Source organism: Oncorhynchus tshawytscha, linkage group LG09, assembly GCF_018296145.1.
Source record: "Oncorhynchus tshawytscha isolate Ot180627B linkage group LG09, Otsh_v2.0, whole genome shotgun sequence".
In the NCBI taxonomy this organism is placed as follows: domain Eukaryota; kingdom Metazoa; phylum Chordata; class Actinopteri; order Salmoniformes; family Salmonidae; genus Oncorhynchus; species Oncorhynchus tshawytscha.
The window spans coordinates 82,627,387-82,653,726 of record NC_056437.1 but is presented as its reverse complement, the minus strand read 5'-3'; the positions used below and the strand labels follow the sequence as shown (position 1 = coordinate 82,653,726).

The 26,340-nt window shown below is 42.2% G+C and overlaps 1 protein-coding gene and 1 pseudogene across 6 annotated transcripts in view; both read left to right on the top strand.

Moving 5' to 3' along the window:
* The window catches only part of LOC112226188 (E3 ubiquitin-protein ligase RNF12-B), a 28,391-nt gene extending 16,109 nt beyond the window's left edge, over nt 1-12,282 (top strand). Inside the window, exons 4-5 of one of the 6 annotated variants that reach the window (XM_042327680.1) lie at nt 716-790; nt 11,325-11,455. In XM_042327680.1, coding sequence (XP_042183614.1) covers nt 716-749 — 34 coding nt within the window. In that variant the 3' untranslated portion in view covers nt 750-790; nt 11,325-11,455. Of the gene's footprint in view, nt 1-715; nt 791-8,132; nt 9,195-11,324 lie in introns of those variants that run through there. The other 5 variants (XM_042327677.1, XM_042327679.1, XM_042327676.1 and 2 more) reach the window with 5 other exon arrangements.
* A 7,700-nt stretch (nt 12,283-19,982) lies between these two features.
* On the top strand, nt 19,983-25,412 carry LOC112225756 (annotated as a pseudogene).
* The last annotated feature ends 928 nt before the right edge of the window (nt 25,413-26,340 follow it).

Below are 26,340 nucleotides of genomic sequence, written 5' to 3'. Positions count from 1 at the left end.
GCACTTACCGTTTTTGGGGGGGGTTCCCCAGTTTCTATAGCGAGGGGAGTGGATGTCTTAAACGCCATGTGATTGGTGGCTTGTGCCTTCTAACACAGGAATTTAATCAAGGTCTTAAAATATCTGCCAAGCTTGGCTCTGTTGGTTTGTTATGTTCCCATGGAGTTGTGAGCTGCGGAAGAAGGAGGAGGAAGGGAGGAAAGGCATGTGGGCCCTGAGTTTCAGGAATGTTTTTCTTTGTCTTTTTTGGGGAGTATGCTTCCACTCTTGTTTGAAGCCTGAGCAGTGACTCATGGTTTTAAATGACCAACGATATATTAATACATCTTTATACGATTAACTATAGTCCCATTCCAGCCCCAAACCCAGCTATATGTTACTAAATCCCTGTGCCTTGTACCCTCTGCTGTTCACTTATGTGTTTACACACAAGAGCACAGCATGTACTTGCTCACCACACCAACCGTTGGGCCTGAATTAACCTCAACCACAACTTTGGCCTAAACTTGACTTCATAAAGCTCAGTGCAATGCTTTCCTTTTGGCACTAGGTTTTATGTGGAAAAGATGTAAGCATGTGAAACCTATTTGCATTGCCATAAGTGCCAAAGTTGGGGACAAAGCTGTGGTTAAGTTGTCTGTTTCTAAGATGTGGAATTGTGTAGAGTTCTGTGCAGCTGTACATAACAGCTTTCACCCTGCCTTTATCTTTTCAGGATAGAGCTCACACCTGACTTTACCTCTCTATAAGCAACATCGACAAGCACACTGTGAGTTAGGAAGGATTATGGGTAAGGTATCATTCAAATTTACCCCCCCCAGAGCCTCTTATCCTCTCCCAAGTTTCAAAAATACCACCTCACCTCCCTCCTTTCTCCTCTCACCCACTACCCAGGGTGTGACACATCACTGGTGAAGGGCAGAGCCATATACAGTACATATGTACAGTGCCTTTGGAAAGTATTCAGACCCCTTTACTTTTTCCACATTTTATTATGTTACAGCCTTATTCTAAAATACATTTAAAAAATACAATCTACACACAATATCCCATAATGACAAAGCGAAAACAGTTTTTTAAATTGTGTTGCCAATATATATAAAAAACTGAAATACCTTATTTACATAAGTATTCAGACCCTTTGCTATGAGACTCGAAATTGAGCTCTGGTGCATCCTGTTTCCATTGATCATCCTTGATGTTTCTACAACTTGATGGGAGTCCACCTCTGGTAAATTCAATTGATTGGACAGGATTTGCAAAGGCACACACCTGTCTATATAAGGTCCCAAAGGTGATAGTGCATGTCAGAGCAAAAACCAAGCCATGAGGTCGAAGGAATTGTCCGTAGAGCACTGAGACAGGATTGTGTCAAGACACAGATCTGGGGAAGGGTACCAAAAAATGTCTACAGCATTGAAGGTCCCCAAGAACACAGAGGCCTCCGTCATTCTTAAATGGAAGAAGTTTGGAACCACCAAGACTCTTCCTAGAGCTGGCAGGCCAGCCAAACTGAGCAATCGGGGAGAAGGGCCTTGGTCAGGAGGTGACCAAGAACTTGATGGTCACTCTGAAAGAGCTCTAGAGTTCCTCTGTGGAAATGGGAGAAACTTCCAGAAGGACAACCATCTCTGCAGCACTTCACCAAGTGGCCAGACTAGAGTGGCCAGACGGAGCCACTCCTCAGTAAAAGGCACATGACAGCCCACTTGGAGTTTGCCTAAAGACTCTCTGGTCTGATGAAACCAAGATTAAACTCTTTAGCCTGAATGCCAAGCGTCACTTCCGGAGGAAACCTGGCTCCATCTCCACAGTGAAACATGGTGGTGGCAGCATCATGCTTTCGGGATGTTTTTCAGCGGCAGGGACTAGGAGACTAGTCAGGATCGAGGCAAAGATGAACAGAGCAAAGTACAGAGAGATCCTTGATGAAAATCTGCTCCAGAGCGCTCAGGACCTCAGACTGGGGCGAAGGTTCACCTTCCAACAGGACAACAACCCTAAGCACACAGCCAAGACAACGAAGGAGTGGCTTCGGGACAAATCTCTGAATGTCCTTGAGTGGCCCAGTCAGAGCCCGGACTTGAACATGATCGAACATCTCTGGAGAGACCTGAAAATAGCTGTGTAGCGATGCTGCCCATCTAACCTGACGGTGCTTGAGAGGATCTGCAGAGAAGAATGGGAGAAACTCCCCAAATACTGGTGTGCCAAGCTTGTAGCGTCATACCCAAGAACACTCTATGCTGTAATCGCTGCCAAAGGTGCTTCAACAAAGTACTGAGTAAAGGGTCTGAATACTTATGTAAATGTCATATTTAAATTAGCAAAATTTTTTACAAAAAACTGTTTTTGCATTGTCGTTATGGGGTATTGTGTCTAGAGTGATGAGGGGAATAAAACAATTTAAAACATTTTATTTAGAATAAGGCTGTAACGTAACAAAATTTGGAAAAAGTCATGGGGTCTCAATATTTTCCTAAGGCACTGCATATATGACTCTGGTGAAAGCAGTGTGTATCGATGCATTCACCCATTTACTGATTACACTAGTATGACATCACCAACAGTGTACCTTGACACCAGGCGATTGGGCTGTAGGTTATTGTTTTTTTGTCTTTGAAGGGACCTGTTAGCCACTGATAGGCTTCCACTGATGTGGTAGAGCACATATCGGGGCACATTCTGGCAGAGCTTGCTTTATCCTTTCTATTTTACACTTTCTGTTTGATCCCCGCCAACGGCCACCAGAACTACAGTGCATTCAGAAAGTATTCAGACCACTTCCCCTTTTCCACATTTTGTACATTACAGCCATTCTAAAATGTATTAAATATTTTATTTTCCTCATCAGTCTACACACAGTACCCCATAATGACAAATCGAAAACAGGTTTTTAGACATTTTAGCTCATTTATTAAAAAAATAAAAACAGAAATACCTCATTTACAATTTAATCCATTTTAGAATAAGGCTGTAACGTAACAAAATGTGGAAAAAGTCAACGGGTCTGAATACTTTCTGAATGCACCGTACATCACTTCCCAAACATCCCTTCCCATCCCCCATCTACATTCCCTGTGTCTTCAGACAGTCTAATATCCTGGAGCTTCAGGTTCTATAAGGATACAGTTAATAGTTATCATATGCTGGTGTCTCACGGCCATTGAAAACAAAGGGCCCTGCGATCATGGGAAATACTGCACTGGGGCACCAATGTTGGTCATCATCAGTGCTGCAGGGGAGACTCCCCCTCCCACCTTCTATTAATGCTGGTGCCAGAGGGGAATCCATTTGGAATTGGTTGGTGGTGCGTGGCACCTGCTAAACAAATGCATGAGAGAAAATCAGTTACTCACTTACTGCACACCCAAAATGGCTGCCATGATAGTATTAAAGAGTTTCATAATTTAATGGTTGGGTGGGACTTTTATCAGGACCACTCTGATTTTAGGAGCCACCTGCAAAATTTGAACTAATCTTGTGCCAACAGCTGTGCTTGTACACACTCAGGGGTCCTTGCAGAGAGCAGTTTTGAAGTTGAATTATAGCTGAGCCCTGAACCTTAGACCTTTGCTGCTATACCATTGGGCCCTCTGCAGGCAATATCGAGGTAGTGAGACACTTAAATTGGGGATTTTTTTTACTGTGTCTGTGTGAGCAGAAATGCTTTCACTATAATTGCATTTTTATTCCAGATATTGACAGCATTTGATCAGTGTAGCCTGAAAAGGCAAATCAGGCCACTATTTGAAAGCCATGTTTATTGTCTCTACTTGACAAATAAAGATCAACATTATTATTGCAATAAGGCTGACTCACTGGAATATAGGTATCTTCCCAACAAATGTTTTGCTCATAAACTGTTTATGTTCAGCCTATCAGTGTCTGTAGGTCTATATAGAATGTGTATTACTGTATGCCTGTCCTATCTCCATTGTTCCAACTAGGGGCAAATTACAACATTGTTCTAAAGATCAGGGGTACATTACATAGTCAATGTAAATCCGGGACACTCTAATAGTATGATATAGTGTCCCAACAAATTTTTGCTCACAATCCATTTTGTATGATATGTTAAGGAATTTTAATTCTATGATACAGTATGTTACTTGCTAAACCTATGATATGTTACAATTGCAATTTATTTGTGGTTAACGTTAGCTAGGTGGCTAACGTTAGCTAGACAAAAGGTTAAGGTTAGGTTTAGGAATTAGGTTAAAGGGTTAAGGTTAGTGTTAGGAGAAGGGTTAGCTAACATGCTAAGTAGTTGCAAAGTAACAAAAATTTGTGTTATACTTCCACCCTACTTTAGTTTTTGCCTTCACTAACCTTTTACTGCAGTGGGCTAAATCAGGGTCACACAGACTGTTTATTGGTAGTCTTAAACAAAACTACTTTGACACCAAAGTATTTTTAAATGATTTAACCTTTATTTAACAAGGCAAGTCAGTTAAGAACAAATTCTTATTTACAACGATGGCCTACCGGGGAACAGTGGGTTAACTGCCTTGTTCAGGGTAGAACGACAGATTTTTACCTTGTCAGCTAAGAACAAATTCTTATTTACAACGGGCCTACCGGGGAACAGTGGGTTAACTGCCTTGTTCAGGGGTTCAATCCAGCAACCTTTCAGTTACTGGCACAATGCTCTAACCACTACGCTACCTGCCGCCCCAAATATACACCTCACACACATTGTTATGGGCTTAAAAAATAAGACGCCTGTACCATGTCAGATATAGAGTTGAAATGTATAAAGTTTTGAGTTTGCATCCCAATATTGCACTTTAAATAAATCAAATCCAATCAAATTTTATTTGTCACGTACACATGGTTAGCAAATGTTAATGTGAGTGTAGCGAAATGCTTGTGCTTCTAGTTCCGACAATGCAGTAATAACCAACGAGTAATCTAACCTAACAATTTCACAACAACTACCTTATACACACAGTGTAATGGGATGAAGAATATGTACATAAAGATATATGAATGAGTGATGGTACAGAACAGCATAGGCAAGATGCAGTAGATGGTATCGAGTACAGTATATACATATGAGATGAGTAATGTAGGGTATGTAAACATTATATTAAGTGCCATTGTTTAAAGTGGCTAGTGATAAAAAAAATTACGTCAATTTTTCCATTATTAAAGTGGCTGGAGTTGAGTCAGTATGTTGGCAGCAGCCAGTCAATGTTAGTGGTGGCAGTTTAACAGTCTGATGGCCTTGAGATAGAAGCTGTTTTTCAGTCTCTCGGTCCCTGCTTTGATGCACCTGTACTGACCTCGCCTTCTGGATGATAGCGGGGTGAACAGGCAGTGGCTCGGGTGGTTGTTGTCCTTGATAGTCTTTATGGCCTTCCTGTGACATCGGGTGGTGTAGGTGTCCTGGGGGGCGCAGATAGTTTGCCCCCGGTGATGCGTTGTGCAGACCTCACTACCCTCTGGAGAGCCTTACGGTCGTGAGCGGAGCAGTTGCCATACCAGGCGGTGATACAGCCAGACAGGATGCTCTCGATTGTGCATCTGTAAAAGTTTGAGTGCTTTTGGTGACAAGCCGAATTTCCTGAGATTGAAGGGCGCTGCTGCACCTTCTTCACCACGCTGTCTGTGTGGGTGGACCAATTCAGTTTGTCCGTGATGTGTACCCTCTGAGGCCTAACTTAAAACTTAAAACTTACTACCCTCTCCACTACTGTCCCGTCGATGTGGATAGGGGTGCTCCCTCTGCTGTTTCCTGAAGTCCACAATCATCTCCTTTGTTTTGTTGACGTTGAGTGTGAGGTTATTTTCCTGACACCACACTCCGAGGGCCCTCACCTCCTCCCTGTAGGCCATCTCGTCGTTGTTGGTAATCAAGCCTACCACTGTAGTGTCATCAGCAAACTTGATGATTGAGTTGGAGGCGTGCATGGCCACGCAGTCGTGGGTGAACAGGGAGTACAGGAAAGTGCTCAGAACGCACCCTTGTGGGGCCCCAGTGTTGAGGATCAGCAGGGTGGAGATGTTGTTTCCTACCCTCACCACCTGGGGGCTGCCCGTCAGGAAGTTCAGCACCCAGTTGCACAGGACGGGGTCAAGGCCCAGGGTCTTGAGCTTGATGACGAGTTCGGAGGGTACTATGGTGTTAAATGCTGAGCTGTAGTCGATGAACAGCATTCTCACATAGGTATTCCTCTTGTCCAGATGGGTTAGGGCAGTGTGCAGTGTGGTTGCGATTGCGTCGTCTGTGGACCTATTGGGGCAGTAAGAAAATTGGAGTGGGTCTAGGGTGTCAGGTAGGGTGTAGGTGATATGGTCCTTGACTAGTCTCTCAAAGCACTTCATGATGAAGGAAGTGAGTGCTACGGGGCGGTAGTCGTTTAGCTCAGTTACCTTAGCTTTCTTGGGAACAGGAACAATAGTGGCCCTCTTGAAGCATGTGGGAACAGCAGACTGGGATAAGGGTTGATTGAATATGTCCGTAAACACACCAGCCAGCTGGTCTGCGCATGCTCTGAGGACGCGGCTGGGGATGCCGTCAGCCCAGACGGCTATATCACAGAAGACTGTAATATATCAAAACTGTTTGACATAGAAATACCAGATTTTCAGTTTATTAATGATGAAATTCTGAAAAATATTAATAACATTCCAACTATGAGGCCACTATTTATTTGGAAGGAAATGGCTTCAGCATTTGCAGACTGTATGTCAGATTGAGTTTTCAACGATTATCACGTTACACTGTGCGACGTTACCAAATTAAAATCTTGATATCAACCTGGCCAGATTGTACGATTTGCTTCAGTTCTGTCGTCACGTTCTGCAATTTGCCTGCATTTGATCTGAGCATGTGCCAGCACCAGCAGCACAACCCTCACTCAATGCTTATGCGTGAGTGAAGTGAGTTCTGAATAAATTCAAGTAGGCATCTTAGAAATAGTTTTCACATACTAACTTTATATGTCCGTTTAATTTGATTGGCGATTTTGTGCATTTATCGAAATCCCACCAGGTAGCAACAAACAAGACTATTTACAGGGAAATCGTTCTTCTTGCACAGCATGTAGGTTCAATGTTTAATTCAAACTATTATGTTAATCTGACTATTCACAATAATTATATTGTTGTGTGCATATACTCAGTGGCGGCCGTCTTCTTATTGGTCAGTCACCGGGATCAGCTCATAACACCAGCCACACTACGCGATAAAGGACACCGCTTTGTCAGAGCCTACGATTGCACGTAGCGGTACTTAATCAGTACTTAATCGGCAGACCTAGACCCTGTCACACTGAACGAGCCAAGGCGTCCGACAATAGTTTACGACCTAAGAATTTGTCCGCCACGCGGAAACTTTGTCTGGGACGGCAAAGTTGTGGCATAAAACGGCTAAAATTGTACAGTCTGCAAAGGCCGTACAAAACGTAACATATAAGTGGAGTGTCCCAGATATACATTTACTATGTTACGTCTAGTCTATGAGACCAGGCTGCCAGGGGAAGAATGCTTGTTTCAATAGTTAATTATTCAGCTGTCACATTCACATGTCTGCTGCAGCTATTAGAAAGCATATGATAATCTGGTCTCTTTGTTACATTGCACTAATTAGGACATACTAACCTTTGAAATGGCATGCATCTCACACATTGCCATCTAACCTGCCTGGGAACTCTGTGGTGCTCTGGGGTGAAGTTTCTCCCAAGTGCAGATCTAGGATCAGCTTCCCTCTCACAACCCTAATTAGTAAGGAACATGCAAAACTGACCCAAAATCAGCATCTAGGGGCAACTTCACCGTACACCAGTGGGGGAGGGGGATCTGTGGTGGTGGTGGTGGGTATTCTATGGTGGTATACTATTTTCCGTGTGTGTTTTGATCAACCTTTGGTCAGAGCACTGTCTGCTTTAGGTCTCTTGAAACTACTAAACCCTGATGCATGCTGAAGTAACAATCCTGACAATGGTGAGTGATCTCACTCTTTTCCAAGTCACGAGTTTGATATCAGTCAAATTCCAATACTACTTAACATTTCTGACTCTTAAGCTAATAACAATAACTGGCTAATAATATCAATGAAATAGCTATATTTGTCAATAGATAACTGTTTGTTTTGTACTGACATATTAGTACTCTCTTTTTTCCAGTGCAGCTGAGTAGGCGATGAAGAAACGGAATGACTCTACACCCACACCTTTCTATTCTTTACTTTGTTTTGTGAAAAGTGATCACTGAAGAAGAACCTTTGAAACCTCTGCTGAGAAGAGCGATCTCTTCTGTTGATTGTCCGGCAACTTTGCTGTTGATATGGAAAATATATGTTGCTTTTTGTCCTCTCCCCTTTTCTTTCCTTCTTTCTTACTTTGAAGGATGTGAATTAAAGGCTATTGCTCAACTCTGCCTGTGAATAGCATGCTGCATTACACCAAACACACAAGTGCCTATGTGAATCTTTAGTCCCCGCCCCCTTCGCTTTCTATCTGCTCTCTTACTGGTGGCGTCTATCCTTTTGATTAGAGCAGGAATGATTCATTCTGGATTCTGAGACTCTGATAGTCGCAAAGGAACATTTGAAGATAATACATCCATGCTTATTACAGAGTATGACGTGTGGGGTGTGCAAAAAAAGTTCCCGAAAAAAGTAAGGTCGGGAACCACTGGTTTAGAAGAAATGGATGACCATTGCAATACCAATACAGTAAGGAAGTGTTTAAATAGCTATTATGGGTGAAGGGGTAGGGAAGGGTTGTGTTGTTTTTCATTGTTTTAAAATATGAAACTGTGATTTAAAGACATGACAAGTGATTTGCATGCAAAGGCCCCTCTACCCAAGTCTTTGTCTGTGTGGCCACTGTCCATTGTGAGCCAGTCCCAGACACTTTAAGTAATGTAACAAATGCCAATCAGTAACATCCAAATAGCCTACTGATGGCATTCTGAATGCTGAGAAAACCATATATCTCACTTCTGTCCTGACTCTGACGATCACTGGGGCTTTTGTCACTTTATAAGTATGTAACCAATGCACACTGACAATGAATGGGCTTCCTTTCATATGGGACTGGAGCTCGGTAGATAGAATGGCTAAAGTGGAATATGTGTATGACAACCCGTAGTGATTTTTGTAGAGGGATTGAAATGTTTTGTTTAAACATTATGTTTTTGGGCTTTTGTAAACTCTTGACTATTAAAAGCCAGTTTGTCTAAAACCAATGCTTGTTTAAGCCTCATACTCATTTCCACCCAGTAATCCACCCATTTTTCCATATCAGCACATCTAATTAAAATTAAATTCATCTCATCATTGAGTTTTGCTCACCTACTTTGTAGCACATTTTGTAGTACATTTACATACACAATGCTAATCAGTATTGTCATGTGTTGCATCTTTCTATGTAAGCCAGAAGGTCATACATGGATTAATGATGATGATATCATAACTTCAAATCTCTCTATGTACATACGCAATAATAGCCGTTCTCATTGCACCACTCAGCATATGATTTCTGGTAACTAGTAGGGCTTTGTATGTTTAAGACGTGCCTTAGTTGATGTGCCTTTGTCAGGTAGGTGTTAACTTCAGTTGGACTTGAGATTGAAGCCCTCTGGAAGAAGGTATTTTGAGGTGTTTTTATTGGGCAGCCAGTATGTGAATGATGACAATAATAAACTGTGAAGCACCTGTCTACCCCAGGATATGTTTTATAGCTGTGTTTATTAGAACATTAGAAGACACACAGTGCCTTGCAAAATTATTCATCCCCCTTGGCGTTTTTCCTATTTTGTTGCATTACAACCTGTAATTGAAATGGATTTGTATTTGTATTTCATGTAATGGACATACACAAAATAGTACAAATTGGTGAAGTGAAATTTTTAAAAATAAAATAAAAAAACTGAAAAGTGGTGTGTGCATATGTATTCACCCCCTTTGCTATGAAGCCCCTAGATAAGATCTGGTGCAACCAATTACCTTCAGAAGTCACATAATTAGTTAAATAAAGTCCACCAGTGTACAATCTAAGTGTCACATGATCTGTCACATGATCACAGTATATATACACCTGTTCTGAAAGGCCCCAGAGTCTGCAACACCACAAAGCAAGCGGCACCATGAAGACCAAGGAGCTCTCCAAACAGGTCAGGGACAAAGTTGTGGAGAAGTACAGATCAGGGTTGGGTTATAAAAAAATATCAGAAACTTTGAACATCCCACGGAGCACCATTAAATCCATTATTAAAAAATTGAAAGAATATGGCATACAACAAACCTGCTAAGAGAGGGCCGCCCACCAAAACTCACGGACCAGGCAAGGAGGCCATTAATCAGAGAGGCAAAAAAGAGACCAAAGATAACCCTGAAGGAGCTGCAAAGCTCCACAGCGGAGATTGGAGTATCTGTCCATAGGACCACTTGAAGCCGTACACTCCACAGAGCTGGGCTTTACGGAAGAGTGGAAGAGTGGCCAGAAAAAAAGCCATTGCTTAAAGAAAAAAATAAGCAAACACGTTCGGTGTTCGCCAAAAGGCATGTGGGAGACTCCCCAAACATATGGAAGGAAAATGCTGTCTGGAGCAAACCCAACACCTCCCATCACCCAGAGAACACCATCCCCACAGTGAAGCATGGTGGTGGCAGCATCATGCTGTGGAGATGTTTTTCATTGGCAGGGACTGAGACACTGGTCAGAATTGAAGGAATGATGGATGGCACTAAATACAGGGAAGAAAGAAGAATGAGCAAAATCCCAGTGGCTAGATGTGCCAAGCTTATAGAGACATACCCCAAGAGACTTGCAGCTCTAATTGCTGCAAAAGGTGGCTCTACAAAGTATTAACTTTGGGGGGGGTGAATAGTTATGCACCCTCAAGTTTTCTGTTTTATTTGTTCTTATTTCTTGTTTGTTTCAGAATAAAACATATTTTGCATCCTCAAAGTGGTAGACATGTTGTGTAAATCAAATAATCCAAACCCCCAAGAATCAATTTTAATTCCAGGTAGTAAGGCAGCAAAATAGGAAAAATGCCAAGGGGGTGAATACGCAAGCCACTGTATGTGTATGTCTTACACACACACACACACACACACACACACACACACACACACACACACACACACATACACACACACACACACACACACACACACACACACACACACACACACACACACATAGGTAACAATCATGTGTTTTTTGGGATGTCACGGGTTGTTTGTGTACACTGAGTTTCTGTTATATGTATCCATTGTGTGTGTTGATGAGTGTGAGTTTGTAAGTGTGTCATATAGACCCAGGCATTGGAAGCGATGCCATCATGTCTGTGTGTATCTGTTCTAGGGTGCAAAACGATCAGTTGGCGGCCATCTTTCTCCTGCTGATGCAGAACCAGGAGGCACTAGGGGAGGTGACTGAGGGAGACATGGAGGAGCAGCTCAAACTCTACTCCCTGTAGCAGAATGGGGCGGTTATATTATTGTCAACCTTGTATAGGGCTGAATAGCCTGTTCCACTTTTTAAAGTGCAGGTGTCAAGCAGAGCAACTGTCAATGTATAATACCGTATTTATGTTTGACTTATCATGTCAGGTCAGAATGATCCATAACAGACAAAGACAATAGGTTTAATATTCTGACATACTGTAGCGGGATAGGCATTACCCATAAGACCAAAACAAATTGTACTACACTTGAATGTAAGACACAAGTCTTTATACTGTTGTTGTTCTGTTAACATTGGTTGTCGTAAAGTATGGCAATGTTACAATGGCTTAAAAATCACATGTTCTTAGAGTATGAACAATTTAATGAACAAACAATTGCAGTAACTTATTTACATTAAGTATATTGATAACACACTATTTGTTTATATTACTTAAATGTTTAATGAAGTATTGTTGGCAAGTCACATATACTGTATGTATTTTCAGTTGTAAAGAACTATTTTGGAAAGACTTTGTAGTGTTAATATAGGTAATATTGAAATATACACTGAGTGTACAAAACATGACATAGACTGACCAGGTGAATCCAGGTGAAAGCTAGGATCCCTTATTGATGTTACTTGTTAAATCCACTTCAGTCAGTCTGGATGAAGGGGAGGAGACAGGTAAATAAGGATTTTTAAGCCTGGAGACAATTAAGGCATGGATTGGGTGAATGGGCAAACAAAGTGCTTTGAAGGGGTTATGGGTTGTAGGTGCCAGGTACCAGGTGCACCGGTTTGAGCATGTCAAGAACTGCAACGCTGCTGTGTTTTTCACACTCAACAGTTTCCTGTGTGTATCAATGTCCACCACCCAAAGGACATCCTGTCGGAAGCATTGGAGTCAACATGGGTCAGCATCCCTGTGGAATGCTTTCGACACCTGTAGAGTCCATGCTCTGACGAATTTAGGATGTTCTGAGGGAAAAGGGGGGTATTGGGTAGGTGTTCCTAATGTTTGTACACTCAGTGCATTTTTTTTCATATGTTCTCAACACTCCATATTTTGAATCAAATGTTTTTAATGGATGTACATAGTGTATGGAGATATTTTAGTTTGTTTAGAGTCTCAAGCGATGAGGTTTTAATAGTTAGTACCACAGGTGGCTGGTGGCACCTTAATTGGGAAGGACGGGCTCATACTAATGGCTTGAACGGAATAAATGGAATGGTATCGAACACGTCAAACACAAGCTTTCCTTGTGTTTGATACCATTCCATTCACTCTAATCCAGCCATTATAATGAGCCGTCCTCCCCTCGGCAGCCTCGTACTCTGGTGTATCTTTTTACCAGTTATTTTATTAAATAATATGACACTCAAAACAGGTCGTGTGATCATGTATTTATTAGTGTGTTTGAGTGATAACGCTTTTATTTGAACTCCGTTTCTACACTCTATGAACAGTTCATTTGATAAATCATGATTTCACACGCATCAAAAGATTTCACAACGCCAACATTATTTAGCTAAACCTCTATAAGAAAAAGCAAGCTATGAAATGTAAAAATGTTTAAAACAACTGTTATAATTGTGTCACACCTACAAGTTGTTTATGCCTTGTCCAACATTTCTCTGATGATGTGTTGTACATGTGAAACCAGGCAAGAACAAATGAGGTAGGCTCCAATGATATGGTCTAGCTGGTTGAGTAGATGAGTAGTCTTCCCATCTGCTGTTTATCACACTCTTATCATTCCTCTGTGGGGTGGTACCACTAACATGTTCGAAATAATTAGAGTATACATAGTTACACAGTACATGTTTGAAATACACCTTATCAAAATATAGTTGCTCAGATCATTATCAAAGTCATGCAATGCATAATTATAATCACTTCCTAGTATAAATTGGCTTCATCCTCTTGCCATAACTTTTGTAAGCTGTGTTGGCATCATTCTACATAGCACCACAGGTGAGAAGATTAAGGACACCAAGTCTGGATCAGAGAAGAAGTAGGGGTTTTAGTGGAATACCCACAGAACTCCAGTCTCCTTTTCAGCTCATTTATCACCTGATTTTCTTAACAATAGGCATATCTCGTTAGGTGGCCCAGGTGTCCTCTGACATGGCACAAATGTTCTCTATTGCTCCTCTATTTTTCCTCAATCAAGTTGGGAGGCCGATGACATCAGAGGGCAACATGAAAAAATGATTTTGCTCAAAACATATATTTTTTTACTCTTAAAGCACTTGGAGAAACAGCGCCACTGCCAGTGGTGGAAAAGGTACACAGTCATACTTGAGTAAAAGTATCTAGTATTGAGTAAAAGTATCTAGACACAAAAATCCATCTAGTACCAGTTCGGACCCCCCTTTGCCTTCAGTACAGCCTGAATTCTTCAGGGCATTCTACAAGGTGTGGGAAACGCTCCACAGGGATGTTGGTCCACGCTGACATCATACAGTTGCTGCAGATTCAACGGCGGTTAATTCATGCTGTAAACAGCCCGTTCCATGTCATCCAACAGATGCTGTATTGGGTTGAGGTCTGGGGACTGAGCAGGCCACTCAAGTAAACTGATTTCGCTGCCATGTTACAGGCAATGTTTTTCCACTTCTCAATTGTCCAGTGTTGGTGATCATGTGCCCACTGGAGCCGCTTCTTCTTCTTCTTTAGCTGTTAGCAGTGGTCGTCTGCTGCAATAGCCCATTCTTGACAAAGATCGACGAGTTGTGCATTCCGAGATGCAGTTCTGCACAGCATTGTTGTACTGCAGCGTTATTTGTCCGTTTGTGGCCCGTTTGTTAGCTTGCACGATTATTGCCATTCTCCTTCAACCTCTCTCATCAACGAGCTGTTTTCACCCACAGCATTGCGACTGACTGGATGTTTTTTGTTTGTCGCACCATTCTTGGTAGACCTTAGACACTATCGTGCGTGGAAAGCCCAGTAGGGTGGCCGTTTCTGAGATACTGGATCCGGCGCGCCTGGCATACCACGCTCAAAGTTGATTAGGTCACTCACTTTGCCCATTCTATAGTTCAATCGAACAGTAACTGAATGCCTCAATGCTTGACTGCCTGCTTTATATAACAAGCTATGGCCACGTGACTCACTGTCTGTAGGAGCGATCCATTTTCGTGAATGGAGTGGTATACCTAATAAACTGACCGGTGAGTGTATTTTTCCACACTATGAGGTTGGAATAATACTGTGAAAAACTGTGATAATTCCCTGTATTGTAAGAGCTGTATGAAAAGACTACCTGAATTTTCAGCCTGTTTTGGTGGGATGGAGTTTTGGCCTTCCCATGGTGACATCAACATACAATAAATGAGTTAATAGACCAATAAGAAAAAGAGTTCCAAACCTCTCTGCCAATAACAGCTAGTTTTCAGTTTTCCTCTCCCCACTCACACCACTCCCAGACAGTCCTAGCAACATTCTTGTTTGAGAAATTGCCCTTTTTGACCATTTTAATTGAAAACAACCAAATGAATGGACTTAATTGTTACCCAGAAATGAAAGGACTGCATTGGACCTTCAGACGGCGGAGGTGCTCCCACATCAAGGTTAACAACTACATCAAAGAACATGCTCTGCTGTGCTATTGTGCGTGCAGCGATGTGCAATGATGTCTGACGGAAAAAAACAGGGTTCATTGTCTGAAGTAACATCTTTGTTGTTGTAATACCTGGCAGTTTCACCGCTACGGATTCCAATTTTAAGCGTACATTATTGGATTTATACATAGAATATTGTTTTAGAATAGGAAGCGTTCAAAAATAGCTGGAGTGCGTCTTCAAATGACATTTCTATGGGAACACCACTCATTCCCATCTCTGCATGAAATAAATTCTGGTATGCAGCAGAGTTCCCATTCTGATCTGTGCTGCATTCTTCTGGTCTGGACAGGAATCACCATGACATCTGCTGTTGGTCTCTCAGTGCTCCCCCTGGCCGTTGGTTATTTATCTAGTCAAGGAAGGGAAAATGGGCTCTACTGGTAGAAGGGTCCTGTCATCAGCTCGAGACCAATTAAAACCCAATCCTATTCTGTCATGCTGGAAAAAGATTTGCAGATGGACTGAGAAATCCATGTAATTACTTACTCCCCTATATCCATTCCACTCTTTCATTTCTAGAACACAAAGGATGTGTTTACACAGACAGTCCAATTCTGAATGTTTGTCCACTAAATTGTATTTTGACCAATCACATCAGATCTTTTCACATCAGGTATTTTTCAGAGCTGATCTGATTAGTCCAAATACCAATTAGTTTAAAAAAAGATCAGATTTGAGCATTCTGTCTAAACGCAGCTTAAGTAACATAATGAGTCTGAATTTAGGAGAATTCTTATATGGCACTAGCTATGATTTCATAACTCCAAAGACAAGGCCTTAAAATCCTAGCTACAATGGCACCTGTAATGAACATGTAATGCATGACATGTACACTATGCTCTCCTCAAATTGTACTCTAATCATATAATCAAGTTTAAGCAAGTTAAAAAAGGTAGAGGTTATAAAGAATCATTGAAAGGCAAGCCTGCCCGAATTTCCCTAATTATGGCCACACCTCTTTAAACTGCTAGTTGGTGTGAATTGGGGCATTTCCATAAAAAGAAACCCCCAACTCCACACAAGAGGAAGGTGCATTGACTATCACGCCCTGATCTGTTTCACCTGTCCACCTCCAGGTGTCACCTGTTTTCCCCCACTATTCCCAGGGTATTTATTCCTGTGTTCACTGTTTGTCTTTTAAACTATCAAAATATAGTTGCACACTGCATGTATAATCTCCCAAAAATGTAATGGGTATTTACCAACGTTTCAGCATCACTGTGCCTTCCTCAGGGTAATGTCATAAATACTTGAACCAGGTTATGTATAAAGCACAGTGCAATTAGTGTAATCAATGGCAGTGGTGAGGGGTGTGTCGTAATTAGTGACACTGTCAAAAAAATGATATATGGCATATTAAATATATAATTTTTTTGTTATCATATAGAAACATAATGGAATATTGTACATCATATTAGCGTCAACATACATTATTGTTTCATTCAATTTCACATAATTTCGTATTTCATTTTTGTTACATGTAATATTGGTTCAACCTTAATATATAATGAGCATCATCAACAGGGGGAACATATTAGGTGTACGCTAATAAGCTGTAAAAATATTTTTCAATTTACAAGACTTGTTCATAAAGGAAAATGTGTTCATAAGAAGGGCCTGAGATCAAAGTCAATATTCAGACCACTAGGGGTCAATGTTTTTAGATAGGATATCCAATAGGCCTCCCTCTGTAGTAGTAGGATCTCCATGTTACCTCCTCTCCTTGGTAGAGCAACATGCTCAATGCCTGTGTATTTGAGGGAGGAGATGGGATGGTTAGCTTCAACAAAGTGAGCTGCTACTGGATAGTCAATGTTCTTACACCTGATTGAGCGTTGTTGTGTGTTCAGCTATGCGTTGTTTTAATTGTCTTTTCGTTTGTCCTACATAGGCTTTACCACATGAACAGGTGATGAGATATATTACTCCCTTGGTCTTGCATGAGATGATGCCCCTCACAGGGATCTTTCGATCTGTATGTGGTTGTCTGAAGAAATATGTTTTTATGGTGCTATTACACTGTGCGCATGAGCCACATTTGTAGTTCTCATTTGGGATAGGTGTCAAGAGTGTCTGAGTGGGCTCAGGGGGCATGTCAGATCTCACCAAACTATCTCCAATATTGCGACCACGCCTATAGACCATCAGTGGGGGTTCCTTGAAGAGGTTTTTGTCTGATTGCAGAATATGCCAGTGCTTTTTCAGAATTGCTTTCATTTTCTCAGAACCCTTGGTGTACTTAGTACAAAAGACGGTTGCGTTGTTTTTCTTCTTTGGTTGAGTTTTTAGTAATTCATCACTTGGTTTTTGAGATATTTTCATCATTGCCGCATCAAAAGTTTTGTCCTTGCAGCATCTCATTTTAAATTTAACTGTCATTGTTTTAGCATTGCGGTCAAAATCTGACTGGTGGCCATATATTCGTTTAACCTTACACAACTGGCTATATGGTAGACCATTCTTGAGGGGAAGGGGATGCATACTATCTGCACATTGCAAGGTTTTGCGATCTGTGGGCTTTGTGTATAAGTCTGTGTGTAATGCATCATTCTCTTTGATAATCCATAAATCCAGGTAGTTTATTTTTCTCTCACCAGTCAGCATGGTGAAATTGAGGTATTCAGACCTCTCATTTAGTAGACTTTGGAATTAATTTAGTTCCTGCTGGCTTCCTTCCCAGAGCAAGACATCATCTATGTATCTCTTCCATAGAAGTATTATAGAAAGTAAGGAGTGTGTGTCTGTTTTAAAAAGGAATGCTTCTTCAAATTGTCCCACATACAGGTTAGCCTAGTTGGGGGGAAAAGGGGAGCCCATGTCTACACCCTGAATTTGAAGTGAAAAGTCTGACTCAAAGACAAAATAGTTATGGGATAATACCAGTTCAGTAAGTTGTAAGATGCAATCATTAGATGGAGCAAGGGTCTCTCTGCTGAAGGAAGTGTTGTAGCGCCTGCGAGCCTCCAGTGTATCCTTCCTAAGCCCTCTATCAATGAGATCATGTGACTAGTATCTTTGACATAAGATGGGAGATTCTCAACCATCGGTTTAATGTGGTAATCCATGTGGTAAACTTAGAAATGTTGGATGTCACAGAGTCGATTGCTGCTACAATGGGTCTACCTGGAGGAGGAGACACTGGGTCTACCTGGGGGAGGAGACACTGGGTCTACCTGGAGGAGGAGATACTTGTTTGTGTAATTTAGTGACTGTATATAAAATTGGTATCTTGGGAAATTTCACACATAGAAATTCAACTTCTTGTTTAGTGATTTGTCCTGATTCCAAACATCTTTCCACTGTGGATGAGATATTATGCTGGAATTCCAGGGTAGGGTTACAATTCAGTTTGTGATTGAAGTCACCTTTAGATAGTTGTCGGCGACATTCATTCACATAGTCACATTTATTTTGTATACAAATTCCTTCTCCTTTGACACATTTTTTTATGATAATCAAAGGATCTGACTTTAAGTCCTTAAGAGCCATTCTCTTGTCTCTACTCAGGTTATCATAGGATTTGTGTTTCTGTTTATCTTTCAGTAAGTCACCTATATCCTTTTCAACAATCTTACAGAAGGTTTCTATGGAGGCATTGCGTTTGGGGGGGGATGTACAAATTAACTTTTTGCTCTAAATGTAGTTCTCTCAGAGTTCCCAGGTACCCCAGCTGGGTTAACGGCTACATCTCCTCCTTGACTCACGGTAGGACAGGTAAGTCTATTGATTAGCGTGGTAGACCTATGTATACATCTCACTGAGGATGACATTTCAAGTGGAGTCATGTAAGTATCACTCTTATCAAAGAACTCACCCAATCTCAGATTATGAAAAACTTGAATAGATCTATCTGGAAATCAAAGTCATTAATGTATGCAGTGGGTACAAATGTTATTTGTACCCACTTATTGAAAACACCGAGGTGAGCGGATGTCAGGATCTTCCTTGATAAGTTGAAGACATTTATCTCCTGTTGGACTGAGGGCTCGTCCTGGGTATGAATTGATAGGTGTCGTGGGGTGGTAGTGGATTTCTTCTTCCCCCGACGTATGTGTCAAACCCTCTTACGTGCTGGGGGTGTTGGCCTCAATGTTGTCCCCAAAACGCTCACAATTGGTAGAGGAGCCAGAGTTAATGCTGTCTGTGGATAGTCACAGAGGCACTCTGCATCTGTCATCGGCTTGTCTCTTCCGTTTTTTGGGTTTCTTGTGTTTAGAGTCTCGCCAGAGATATTAGTCCGTTGTTCTTATCTTCCAAATCTCGTTAATACTTCTTCATTTTCCTGATTTTCCTGTCTTTTGCCAGTTTGTCTTGTCAAGTCAACCAGTGTGGTTTTTTCTGTGCTCCTGGTTTTGACTTTTTACCTGCCCTGACTCTGAGCCCGCCTGCCTGAACATTCAGCCTGACCTGTCTCTGAGCCCGCCTGCCTGAACATTCAGCCTGCCCTGACTCTGAGCCCGCCTGCCTGAACATTCAGCCTGACCTGACTCTGAGCCCGCCTGCCTGAACATTCAGCCTGCCCTGACTCTGAGCCTGCCTGCCTGAACATTCAGCCTGACCTGACTCTGAGCCCGCCTGCCTGAACATTCAGCCTGACCTGACTCTGAGCCCGCCTGCTTGAACATTCAGCCTGACCTGACTCTGAGCCCGCCTGCCTGAACATTCAGCCTGACCTGACTCTGAGCCCGCCTGCCTGAACATTCAGCCTGACCTGACTCTGAGCCCGCCTGCCTGAACATTCAGCCTGACCTGACTCTGAGCCCGCCTGCCTGAACATTCAGCCTGACCTGACTCTGAGCCCGCCTGCCTGAACATTCAGCCTGACCTGACTCTGAGCCCGCCTGCCTGAACATTCAGCCTGCCCTGACTCTGAGCCCGCCTGCCTGAACATTCAGCCTGACCTGACTCTGAGCCCGCCTGCCTGAACATTCAGCCTGACCTGACTCTGAGCCCGCCTGCCTGAACATTCAGCCTGACCTGACTCTGAGCCTGCATGCCTGAACATTCAGCCTGACCTGACTCTGAGCCCGCCTGCCTGAACATTCAGCCTGACCTGACTCTGAGCCCGCCTGCCTGAACATTCAGCCTGACCTGACCTAGAACCTGCCTGCCTCCCTGTACCGTTTGGATCTCTGACCTGGTTAATTCACGTTTACCTGTCCTTGACCTGCCTCTTGTTGTTTAAGAAATATCAGAGACTCTAACCTTCTGTCTCCTGTGTCTGCATCTGGGTCTTGCCATGTGTCGTTATATTGAGAGCTAAAAATAAAAACAGGACAGAGACAACACAATCATACTCTGCGGGACAGATCATAGACTGACTGAAAAAAGACGCAGAGGAAAATTGTTTTGCTCCTGTTGTGCACAACACTTGAAGCATTAGGGATATGGACCTTGTTCACCCAACTGACTCACCTGGGTTTTAGAGCAGTAAATGACTTGTAACAGAAAGTTAAACTCAAACTTTTGTTTTATACTCAAACAGCACGAGATATTATGTTCTCTAGTTGAGAAATATGACGATTTCTTGGAGGAAGTGTGTCTTCCTAGTGGGGGCTTTTTGTGTAAGTGTTACTATAACCATGATTATGTATGGACAATACTATGACCTGGACTTCTTCCACGACAGACTTCCGAACAGGTGAATATTCTGCATTTTTTGAAATTGTTTTCCCTCTCAAACATTTGTATATTCTAAAACGTTGGTAGAATGTAATCTAGGCTACTTAGTTAATTGGGAAACCATTATCCAAAAAAATGTAATCCATACAAATCAACTACCTGTATTTTCATCCCTGTAATCCATCAACCCTGACAGTTCTATGACCTGTTGCATTCAACTGAGACATTGACACACTCATCCTACTGCGACTGTAGTTTTCTTGTGTCTTATTGTGAAATGGTTCGATTTTGGCAGATGAGATTACATTTATCAAATTGATGCATTTTTGGGGGGAGTTTGTAATAATCCGTTTCCCATTCATAAGACTCTACCTTCATGTTAGTTGCTGAAAGTTGAAGCTGAAAGTTGTTTTGATGGGTTGTATTCATTAAACCAAGGATGGGTAACTGACAGCCCACAGGGTGTAAATAAATATATATTTTTTGGGGGGTTGGGGGGGTTGGGGTCTCAATTTACTGAGAGTTAAAATAGTAGAATACATCAAGTGGAATTTTGTAATTTGGTTGTACATCAGCAGTTTTTCTCACTTCACTCAATTAGCCCATGTAAGCTATTTTTTATAAATTCATTTTGCAGCCAGCTATTTAAACTTGCAGTAATTATGGTTGAATTACCTATCTTTATTTATCTGTTATTTTACCAGGTAAGTTGACTGAGAACACATTTTCATTTTCAGCAACGACCTGGGGAATAGTTACAGGGGAGAGGAGGGGGATTATTGAGCCAATTGTAAACTGGGGATTATTAGGTGACCGTGATGGTTTGAGGGCCAGATTGGGAATTTAGCCAGGACACCAGGGTTAACACCCCTACTCTTACAATAGGTGCCATGGGATCTTTAATGACCTCAGAGAGTCAGGACACCCGTTTAACGTCCCATCCGAAAGACAGCACCCTACACAGGGCAGTGTCCCCAATCACTGCCCTGGAGCATTGGGATATTTTTTAGACCAGAGGAAAGAGTGCCTCCTACTGGCCCTCCAACACCACTTCCAGCAGCATCTGGTCACCCATACAGGAACTGACCAGGACCAACCCTGCTTAGCTTCAGAAGCAAGCCAGCAGTGGTATGCTGCTGGCTACCGGTGGCCCCCAGTGATTTTGTTACTCACTCTCAGTCAGATGTCTTATTAAAAACTGGAAACTTTTCTCCCCCCTCCCCTCCCCGCCATGGCAAAATGTGTAGATTTGCAGCAAACTTGCTTTAAAACTGCAACATGTGTGGAATTGCAGGAAATGTACAGAAATTTCACTTCAAATTTCCCTGAGGGTCCCCAAAAGGCTAGGGCTAGCTCTGACTGCATGTGTGGGTATGGATGTGGGTACGCAGACCTGCGAGCCATGAGGTCAGATTTTGTGGCCCCCACCCCCATCAGAGTTGCCCATCCTGACCTTAGACAAATCCACTGGATTGGTCTGATGTGCTTCTGTCCACTTAACAAGGTTTTGTGTGGATTTAACTCGTTGTTGTGCATTTTCAATACATGTTGTCTTCTCCTTCCAGTCAAGACACAGAGTTTGATAGCATTTGGACTTGCGATGAGCTTTGGGACAACACCACAGCAACTGGGGAAGAGAAGGTACTCGCACAGAGATGATGTAGTTGACTCTCATCTAATAGAACAAAGGCACACATATCCGTCTTGTACAGTACAATGTCAAGTGAGGTCTGTCTCTACTTAGCTGGAGGGTTTGTGTCCTCTGAGAAAAGCAGTGAAGAAGGACGACTTCCTCAGACTACGCTTTAACTTTAAAGTGCCTGTGCTGCAGTGGGCTGGGAGCTTCAGCCATTCAGAGTGGGGCGATTGGAGAGGTATATGGCTGGAAAGGCCTGCCCCAGTGTAACAGTATAACTTTAGACCGTCCCCTCGCCCATACCCGGGCGCGAACCAGGGACCCTCTGCACACATCAACAACAGTCACCCACGAAGCATCGTTACCCATCGCTCCACAAAAGCCGCGGCCCTTGCAGAGCAAAGGGAACTACTACTTCAAGGTCTCAGGCAAGTGACGTCACCGAATGAAACGCTATTTAGCGCGAACCACCGCTAACTGAGCTAGCGTTTCACATCCGTTACACCAGGACAGTATGAACATTCCCTTCAGGACCCTATTTAATAATCTCAACCAAACTACGTGTGTACTGTATATAAAGTCATTGTCCTCTCGCCTTTTTGCTTATTTGTTGTTGATCAGTTGTGAGATCCACTTTGTCCCTGCTCAACGACTCGTCCAGCAGTAGCCTGTTTGAGCGCAGGTGGCCTGATCAGTGTGTCCGCTGTGCTGTGGTGGGAAATGGCGGCATCCTACGAGGCTCCAAACAAGGCAGGGCCATCGACAGTCACCAATTTGTCATCAGGTCAGTAGTGCTGCGGCAGCTCCCCTTCGACCATCTTCAAAAAACTATTAGACTTCTTATTGCTCTTTGACATAACTAAGATCAAGTTTGTTGCAATTGTAAATATTTCCTTATATTAATCCAAATCGTTTTTAAGGAAACGCTTAAGTATTAGACTGATGGTAAATGATTTATTCCAGGGTCAATGGGGCAATCACCAAGCACTTTGAGGAGGACGTGGGCACAAAGACATCTTTCTATGGGTTCATCACAAACACTATGAAGAATTCCCTCAATTTTTACAGAAAAGATGGCTTCACCAAGGTCCCACAGGGACAGGTAAGAACTTGTGGGACAGGCTACAGCAGCGTTTCCCAAACTCTGCCCTCTGGACCTCAAGGGGTGCACGTTTTGGTTTTTGCCCTAACACTACACAGTTGATTCAAATGATCAAAGCTTGATAATTAGTTTATTATTTGAATCAGCTGTGAAGTGCTAGGGCATAAACCAAAACATGCACCCCTTGGGGTCAAGAGGACCAAGTTTGGGAAACCCTGGGTTACAGTGTTGAATCCGGTCCATTTTAAAGTGTTAGGAATTTGTCATACTCTGCGTGGTGGTTTATGCAACTATTCCTTAAAGCTTTGACTATTCCCTATCTGCAGAGAGTCCGATATATCTTCATTCCGTCCAACGAACGTGACTATGTGATGATGTCAGCTGCTATCCAGGGTCTCACTGTCACCTCCGGTCATGACAAGGGGGACTGGTGAGTTGAGAGGGTCACATATGTGAAGCCCACATTAAGAAGAGTAGTACATTTGAACAGCACGATACAATGGTGTGTTGAAGTACTGTGGGCAAGGAAAGCGCAATGATCTTGCGCTTATGCTGGTTAATAGGCTTCTCAGCTGTAATTCAATTTATTACCACAAGATGGTGCTGTTGTATTTCTATGAATGTGGTGCGGTGTGCAATGGATAGAATCTTGTGAGTGGTGGTAGGGCTTAACGCATACAATTCACTTGATGATAGTCATCTTTTTGTAAGCTCCCTTGCTATTGATGTACTTTTTGACGTTCTTAATGGAACGTTTTTTCACCCCTTACTACATTTATCCCCTCAAACAGGCCCTCTCGGTACTTTGGATTTCAGGTACCAGCACTTTAAAATGCTTCATCCAGATTTTATTACATTTGTAACGCAAAGGTAAGGGGACTCGTATTGCCAGGTCAAATTGAGACTTTTAGATCATTATTATCTGCTTTTGACACTAATGACTGTTGGCTGTCAATGCTTCAAGTCTCTCCTGCTGAAGTACAGTTAGCTCTACATGCCCAGCACTGGTGCTCTGATGCTTCTGACCGCCCTGCACATTTGCGACCAGGTCAGGTCACATCACCACACGCTTTGACCTTGGTCATCTATTGGTCACTGTTTAACCAACCAAGTGTCTAATGACATATGGCAACTTGGCCAGTATGGAAGTAATTTATTGGGAAACCATGACAACCTCTGTTTATAGTCCTGGTATAGACCCAATATACTGTTATTCCATATTGATTGTGTCAGATGTAATTCATTAACATAATCCTACAGAAACAGTAAATGTGGATTATAATTAATGAACTTTTTTGTAGGGGTTGATATGTTTTTTTTGTAATAGAAAATCAAGTCTGAAATGTAAAAGTGGAAATTACAAACTTCAGAAGCCTTTTTAAATCTCAAACACACAAGTATTTAATTTCCTGCTTTTCAGGAAAGTTCTACTGCAACAGGGTGATCAAATTAAGATCCTACATCTGTATTGAAGGCTAGATGGTGCTATACTGAAACAATGCATGCAAATATTTACACAGCTGACTGAGAATGCAATTCATGCATAAGTGAACAAATCTCATACCTTCCTGCAGGTGTCTGCCTATGGTTTCATCACAAAAAACTTTGCAGACTTCTCTGACCACTACTGTGATGCTGTGATGCTGCCCCTGCGCTTCTATGCCAACCACGACATGCAGATGGAGAGCTGGCTGTGGGAGGTACTGCATGCACGAAAAGTAATGTCACTGTACAAGAGGACAAAAGTAAAATGATGGACACTCAATTGTATTTTCATGTGAAAAGCCTTCCTTGAAATGAACTCCTATGTTTGCTATGGAGGTAGTCCCTCTGAAGGAGTGGCTGCTGGAGTTGTGTAGCGTCCTTTGTCATTAGTCTCACAGCAACATTAAAGGCCTTTGACGGTGTAAAGCCAAGCTCAGGTGTTCCAAGCGTCTGTTTGTGGGATCGGGCCTTCTTTGATCATTTGAACAACCCTTATCTTCTCTGTGAAGGCAGGTGCAGGGAGCCGAGACTATAGTCTCTTGGTCATTCCTCTTTCTCATTTTCCTGCAATGCCTATTCTCATTAGAAACTGTCGGGTTTGACTGGGACTCACAATGAAAGCATTCACATTATGATGCCAGCAGTCCATTCATACCAACCTTTTTGTAAATGAGTTTGACTTGCAGCCTCTTTGTCCAGTGCCTATCCAAGGATAGGTTACTCCAAGCCACAATAAAGACAAAGTGACACATTCTTGTGTCAAGCTTTGATCTGCTGAGCTATTGTTACATACATACATGGATCTCCAGTGTCTGTTATGAATGAAATCCTGATAATAGACTAGTGAATGCTGCTAGATCATGTAATTCACTGTAAAGGCAAGATAATGACCTCTTGTAACAAATTGTACACATTTTTGGGGGAAGCTGTGTTATGGCCATTTTCTGCAACTGACAGCTGTGTAAAATGTTATGGGATGGCATCTTATGTACAATTGTTATATTCTATCAGAAAATCTTTAATTTTACTACAAACCTAATTAAAGCTAGAGTCCTTAATTGAAACAATAGCAAAGCGATCAGCGGCCTCTATTTTGGTAAAAAGCTGAGGGATGGGCCAGGAGAAACGTAACCAAATTGTAACTCAAATTCATAGAGCTATGGATGCAAGGACTGACCAGCCATGATATCAACATTATAGTTGTAACCATGTTTTGAGGCTATACAGTTTCTTTAAATACATTTACATTGTTTACAAACACATTTTTGGTTCTGATTGGGTACACCAGTTGAACTAAGCTCATAGGCATTTGTCATCTTCAATAATCAATTCGTATATATTAAAAATGTATGTACAACTAGGGATTCTGGCTTTAAAATGTAGTGTAGTGCATGTTATGTATTTATTTATATTATTTATTATTATTTACGTCATATCATTTCAAGTCGCACTGGCGC